The sequence below is a fragment of the Engraulis encrasicolus genome, chromosome 7, assembly GCF_034702125.1.
Source record: "Engraulis encrasicolus isolate BLACKSEA-1 chromosome 7, IST_EnEncr_1.0, whole genome shotgun sequence".
Taxonomy (NCBI): Eukaryota; Metazoa; Chordata; class Actinopteri; order Clupeiformes; family Engraulidae; genus Engraulis; species Engraulis encrasicolus.
Window position 1 is genome coordinate 17,460,917 of NC_085863.1, and position 7,500 is coordinate 17,468,416.

Here is a 7,500-nt window from a genome sequence, read left to right on the forward strand (position 1 = left end):
GTGCCCCGGAGTGGGAGGGATTGGGAAGTGAGGCCCGCCCGCTCAGCCTTTAAATGCACATGTAGACCCAGCCCTGAGCCCCTGAGGCAGTGCATTGGAAACAGATGGCTGACAGCCAGAGGGGTGGCTGATCTCTCTCTCTATGCCTCTGCATTGCAATCACCCACCACCAGCATCCCAGCCAACCAGCCAGCCAACCAGCTGCCCACCCACTACTAGCCCCTCCGCTGGGTAACATTGTACCAGAGGGGTGGCTGATCTCTCCCTCTATGCCTCCGCAATCACCACCAGAGGGTTGGCTGATCTCTCTCTCTGTGCCTCAGCAATCACCCCCACCAGCATCCCAGCCAGCAAGCCGCCCACCCACTACTTTTTAGTCACACCCCCACCACTACCAGAGGGGTGGCTGATCTCTCTCCCTCTATGCCTCCGCAATCATGCCCGCCAGCCAGCCAGCCAGCCAGCCAGCCAGCCAGTCAGCCGCCCACCCTGTAGCCCCTCCGGTGGGTAACATTTTACCAGGTAGTCCTTGTAGTCACACCCCCACCACTACCAAGAGGGCTGGCTGATCTCTCCCTCTCTATGCCTCCGCAATCACCCCCACCAGCACCAGCATCCCAACCAACCAGCCAGCCGCCCACCCACTAGCCCAGAGGTGGGTAACATTGTACCAGGTACAGTGGCGGAACAATTGCACACCGGGCCCCATGGCAAAACACTGATAGGGCCCCCCATACAGCCTGCCAAGGTCACAATAGGGCCCCCATTACGAATACAGGAGGGCCTTGGGCTCAGGGGCAAATGCCTTTCTTGCCCCTCCTATAGCTCCACCCCTGACCAGGTAGTCTTTGTATTCACACCCCCACCAAAGAAAGTGGATGTAACCAAGAAGCGTCATTTTGTTTCCTTTCCGGTATCCACTTCATGTCGGGTGAACGCCCCTTTAGGAGACCTTCGGTTAGGAGACCTTCGGAGTCCTGAGGTTGAGAATCAATGAAGTCCCCTCAAAAAGAGAAGAAGAAGTAGGGGACAACGCCCCCTTAGGAGACCCAACTTGAGCACACGCTTTTGCATTGAGTGGGCGTGGTTTGCGATATCTTTGTTTGATTCAGTATTTTTGCCCCCACCGTACTGGTGCACACCCACACCACCAACCTCTACTGTAAGGAAACAATGGGGGCAGGGTAGGGGAGGGGAAAAAAAAAAACGGTCCCGGTAGACGAAAGGGCACAGAGGGTGGTGTAAGACTGCGCAGTACAGGGTTGTCATGCTCAGGTTTACTAGGTCATAAAGACTAGCACCGTGCTCATGGCGTTTTTCCAGGATTATCCAGTGGTTAGACACTGTCTTTTAGTCGCCCTGGGAGCACTGGGATACCCAGTTAACATATGGGTTAGTGCGTGTAGTATTTCTGGCGTGGTGTAAATTGATTGCTGGTCACTATGGGTTGCATGTGAATGGTTAATTCATATATGAAGAGTTTTGTTTGCGAAACGACATATCCACCAATTTTTTTTACTTTTGATTTTTATTATTGGAAATGCATTGGAAATGTATCATCTATGTGTAAATCTTGCCATTCAAATATTTTGAGAACATAGTTTTTAGCCCTATGTGAAATGCCTTTTGAAATACAATGGAATGCCCAATACAGAAATGTCAATTTCCCAAAATGGTCCCAAATGGATAGACTTCATTTTGCAACAAAGCTCTCCATATGTAGAGCAGTGGATTCTAGGATCTAGTCCAGTGTTTCTCAAACTTTTTCAGATCGAGGACCACTTTGTCCCCCAAAAAATGTTCAGGGACCACCGGTCAACTGAATTGACAGTTGACGGGTGCTAATTTAATTTCGATGCAGTTCACTTACTTATTATTTACATTTACAAGCCTGACTTATTGTGGTGAAAATGAAGATTTCAGCTATGTTTAGCTTTGTAATAATATTACAAATATAGTCTACTGCTAGCTTGTCTTGGAAAAGTAGAAATCCCCTCGCGGGCCACCTGAGCTCTGTCGCGGACCACTAGTGGTCCCCGGACCACACTTTGAGAATCACTGATCTAGTCATACTGGGATGCTATGATTGGTTGTGTGGGGTCTAGATACTACCGGTCTACTGTAGCTAGTCACTATGGGATGTTGTGGGTGGTTAATTACCACATGGCTTAGTTACTGTATATAGTCCTTCAGGGATGTTGCAAATTGATACTACATTGTTACATTGTGATGCTGTACATGGCTAATCACCTGATGACTCAGCCATGCATGCGGTAGCCTACAGCTACGGTCTATGTTGTGTAAGTCGTGCTAGCTAGTGCTGATGTCACGGCCATGGGCATACTGGAAATTGCATCTGGCCAGCATCCCAAATATGTAGCCTACATATAGTGTAATATAAACACACGTGCGCTCACATGCACACACACATACACACACAGATACGCACGCACACATGATTACACACACACACACACGCACACACACACACACACACACACACACACACACACACACACACACACACACACACACACACACACACACACACACACACACACACACACACACACACACACACACACACAGAGCTTACAGTACAGTATTGCCCTCGTGATGGATGAAGCCTGGAGCAGAGATCCAGAGGGGTGTGTGTGCGTGTGTGTGCGTGTGTGTGCGTGTGTGTGTGTGTGTATGCGCGTGCTTGTGTGTGTGTCTGCGTTAGCTCATGTAGCCTGTACCCGCTATCCCTCCAGTGTCATAATTAATCTTGCCAGAAGAGCCCATAGCCAGCTATGGCTACGCCAGCCAGAAAAAAAATGTGCTATACACTGCAGCTTCGCCCACTTACTTTGCAGAATATAAATGTGCAATTTCTTTGAAGAAACGGCTCCTGCTCCTGCTCCGTCGTTCTGATAGATGTTTTTTAAAAAGGAAATAATTTAGCGGGGAGGTGGGGGGCTGAGTCGAGTCCTGATTGCAGGACACGCGCGTGACTTCAAAGGCGTGTTAAATAAAACATACCACGCATGACTGTGTAGTTTCACCTCTCTCTCTCTCTTTTATTTGATTTTATTTCATTTTATATTCAAAAGAAAATGAAAAAAAAAACGATATGTCTGTCCTTGGAAAGAAAATGAAGGAAAAAGCAAACGTGCCAGACTTATTCCATCAAGGCTAGCCATGGCGCTACCAAAGGGCATCGTGGCGGCGCACTGTGTCGATCTTGGGATCAAAGCGTTTGGGGTGAAGGCTTGTCACAATGGAAACCTGATTAAGGTGGGGGTGTACGTCAGTGCTCCTTCATGCTTCACCTCAATTGCAGAATGAGTTTGAGGAAAATGATATTTCTCTGTTTTGATTGCATCTTCAACTGCCTCTGCAAAGCTGCTGCAGATTTTGTCGTGCTATGATGCAAATTAGATTTGCATAATTTTTTTATATATATTTTTTTTATTAAAAGGGTTTCAGACTAGGCTTTTTCAAATAAACTTGGTGTTTTGACCTGTACAATAGGAATAAATAATTGATGAGAGAAGACAGAGAAACAGGTAAACATACAACAGGGTGGATTTAAAGACTACATGAAGTTTGGTTTGGTCTGTTAACATAAACAGAAAAGACACACTTGCAGATTGTTAAAAATAGTACTAGGCAGTCGTGGTAGCGTTACTGAAATGTCCATTGTAACACAAAGATTCTCAGCCTCAGCCCTGTTGAAAGCACCCTGATTTGTATTTTTTTTAGCGTTACCATAATGTACATGCTGCAAATCCCAAGAGACATTACTGTTTTGTTAAAGAGTCAGTGTCTATTAACTTAATAATGATTAAGACCTTAAGGTAATTATTATTCCATTAAGTGACATGGCAATTCATTAAATATGCAATACCTTCCGAAAGGATTCCTGCCATAAATCAAAATGAATGTGTATGTTATGAACAGTTCCTGTCGCTTGCTGCCTCCTGCTTATAGCATGCATGATGGAGTGCACCCTACGTGACATGCATATGACAGCGTGTGTTTTTGTGTTTTGTGTGTTTCTGTGTACATGGTATGGTGTGTGTGCAGCAGGCGTGATACAAACATAAAGAATAGCTTAGCAGCCCGAGACAAAGACATGAGCCGAGCAGCATAAAAAAAGAAAGAAAGAAAGAAAGAAATGGCAAAAGAAAATAAGGGGGTAGAGAGAGGGGGGAACCACGCGCAGCAAGGAGGAAGCTGGCGTGCGCGCTAGTCGGAGAGCTGACTTAATTAATCTTAGCCATCACGGGCGTCCTACATGCAATACGACATGATTAATTTGGCCGGCGCGGAGGAGTAGTGTAATGAGAGGAATATGCTCCCTCAGCAGCACCCCCCTAAAAAGGGGGGGGGGGAGACTCGGGGGGTGTTTGTGTGGGTGTATGGGGCAGGGGGTGCAGTGGGGGTGCTTTGGGGTACGGGAGGTAGAAGGAAGGGGGTGTTTTGGGGTCCGTGTGTGGGTGCAGGAATGGGGTATGTAGAGGTGGGGTGACAGTGGGGGTAGGCAAGGCCGCTGACAGGTTTGAGTGGGCCTGGGACAAAGACATCTAAAAGGGCCCCAAACCCAATCAATACAATGTAATGATGATCCAATTCTGGGCACCCTTCTCTGCCTGGGCCCAGGAGGAGTGTCCCCTTTGTCCTCCCTGGTCGGCTTCCCTGGGTGTAGGGGTAGGAGAAGGGGTAGGGGAGAGTGCAGGCAGGCAATGAGGAAGTCATCCGCAAGACAGTGTCACGCTGGGAGAGTGTCTTTGGGACATATGCTGCCAATTAGGGGCTGCTGCTCCACTGTGGAGCCGGTGCCTGGCTGATTGTGAAATAATAGGCTGAGAAAAAGGCCTCGTCTCCCAGCAATTACGGTGTGGCTTTCCATACAGTCTGGGATTGCACACACACACACACACACACACACACACACACACACACACACACACACACACACACACACACACACACACACACACACACACACACACACACACAATGGGCTTTTGGGTGGCTACTTAATGCAATTTCGATAATTGTTTTCCATCGTTTTGCCGCCGTCGTCTCCTCTCCTCCTCTTTTGTGCCACTCCATCCTGGCTCTTTGTCTCTCAACTGTTACCACATGGCCAGTCGTCACCAGGAGCTGATGATTAACCTTGTGGATGCCAAGAAAAGGGGGGGACGGAATTGGAAATAATGATCTAGCTTTCTTGTCTTCTCCTCCCTTCGACTTTTCTGTCCTTCTCTTTGGTCAAGAGGGTGGCATTTTAGGACGGGACGGAGCGGCTATACGTGCTCTCAACTCTCTAGTTTCGTTCTATTACATCAAATTAAATGACATTGTGATTGCATTACATTACACTTACAGAGGCTGAAGGTCTTATCCAAAGTGACGTAAACTTACTCAGATACAGGGAATTAGTTACAGTCCTTGGGGCAATGTTAGGTTAGGTGCTTTGCTGAAGGGCATTTTTGCCATGGATGAGGGTGCTGGAAAGCTAACACATTCTTACTGGTGCGTTATTCGAGCCTACTACACAAGACCAACTCCATACACTGTGAAACATTGCAGTCAGTTAAATGTAAAAAAGTAAGTTGCCCTGTTGCCTTCAGTTTGGAAATGAACTCAACTTGAGAAAGCCTTGAGATGAGTTAGCTCTCGTTGAGTTAACTTGCGTTGAGTTAACTTACAAACTTAAGGCAACAGGGCAACATACTTTTTCACGTTTAACTGACTTGCAATGTTTTACACTGTATGTAATGTTGACTAAAAGTCTTGAATATTGAATTAGTTACAGTCCCTGGAGAGATGACGGATTAGTTGCCTGGTCCATGGATGAGCTTTAGGCCGGCCGCACATTGGCTCCGACAGCACTTTCGCTTCCGAAATAATTTGGACGCCCAAACCTAATTTCACACGAGCATAGCATTGAAAGTCAATGGGCGGAGCCGACAAAATAGAACTCATCTCTAATTGCTATCCGACATCGGCGAATGTCCGCGGACATCGGCGCCGGTGTACGGGGTTTTCTTTATTAAACAGAATCGTTTTCGGCGTAGCAGTGCTCAGCACTTTGTTGGAGGCAGAGCGCCGAAACGCGTCTGTGTAATAAAGAAAACCTATGCATGGTGCAACCTTTTTTCATTTTACAGTATTCGAACTTGCAACCTCACAAGACCAATGATGTTATGACAATTGAAAGTATTGAATATCTCTCTCTCTCTCTCTCTCTCTCTCTCTCTCTCTCTCTCTCTCTCTCTCTCTCTATCTCTCTCTCTCTCTCTCTCTCTCTCTCTCTCTCTCTCTCCGCAGGCTCTCGGCTGCGTCAGGAGGACGCCCCTCCCCGGATCGTGGAGCACCCGTCAGATCTCATCGTGTCCAAGGGGGAGCCGGCAACCCTGAACTGCAAGGCGGAGGGCCGTCCCTCGCCCACCATCGAGTGGTACAAGGACGGCGAGCGCGTGGAGACGGACCGGGACAACCCGCGCTCGCACCGCATGCTGCTGCCCACCGGCTCGCTCTTCTTCCTGCGCATCGTCCACGGCCGCCGCAGCAAGCCCGACGACGGAAGCTACGTGTGCGTGGCCCGGAACTACCTTGGGGAGGCTGTGAGCCACAACGCGTCGCTGGAAGTAGCCAGTAAGTGGACATACTGTACTCATACTGTCTTGCTTCATCGCGCTCTATCTCTTGGTCTATCTCAACATCATTCACTCTATCTCTCTCTCTCTCTCTCTCTCTCTCTCTCTCTCTCTCTCTCTCTCTCTCTCTCTCTGTGTCTATGTCTGTCTGTCTCTCTCTCTCTCTCACACACACACACACACACACACACACACACACACACACACACACACACACACACACACACACACACACACACACACTCTCTCTCTCTCTTCTCTCTCTCTCTCTCTCTCTCTCTCTCTCTCTCTCTCTCTCTCTCTCTCTCTCTCTCTCTCTCTGTCTCTCTCTTTCTCTGTATGTCAGTGTCTCTCATCCTCCTTCCCATATTTCTTGTCTGTGTCTCTCTCTCTCTCTCACACACACACACACTCTCTCTCCCTCTCTCTCTTTATCTGTATGTCAGTGTCTCTCTCCCTCCTTCTCATGCTTCCACTCTCAGTCTCTTTGTGTTTCTGGTATCTGGTTTCTCAAAGGAACGTTCCACTGGGAAGGTCACATGGCTTAAGAAATAGATTTTGATCATCCGGCTAAATCATACTCTCTCTCTCTCTCTCTCTCTCTCTCTCTCTCTCTCTCTCTCTCTCTCTCTCTCTCTCTCCCTCCCTCTCTTTCCTTCTCATCTCTTTTTACTCTGTCACTCTTTCGCACTCTTTTGTCTTTCTCTCTGGTGACTTTCCACTGATGTTACCACCAATGTCCATGAGGAGATTCTCCATTCGCAAAAAAACCCCAGAAAGTCCCATTCTTACATTCTCTCCTTCTATCACTCTTTCCTTCTCTCTCTCTCTCTCTCTCTCTCTCTCT

General features: G+C 47.8%; 1 protein-coding gene across 1 annotated transcript in view; it reads left to right on the forward strand.

Moving 5' to 3' along the window:
- LOC134451729 (roundabout homolog 1-like) overlaps positions 1–7,500 on the forward strand; it is a 336,086-nt gene that overhangs the window by 64,276 nt on the left and 264,310 nt on the right. Inside the window, exon 2 of the mRNA XM_063202132.1 lies at positions 6,325–6,651. Coding sequence (XP_063058202.1) covers positions 6,325–6,651 — 327 coding nt within the window. The remainder of the gene's footprint in view (positions 1–6,324; positions 6,652–7,500) is intronic.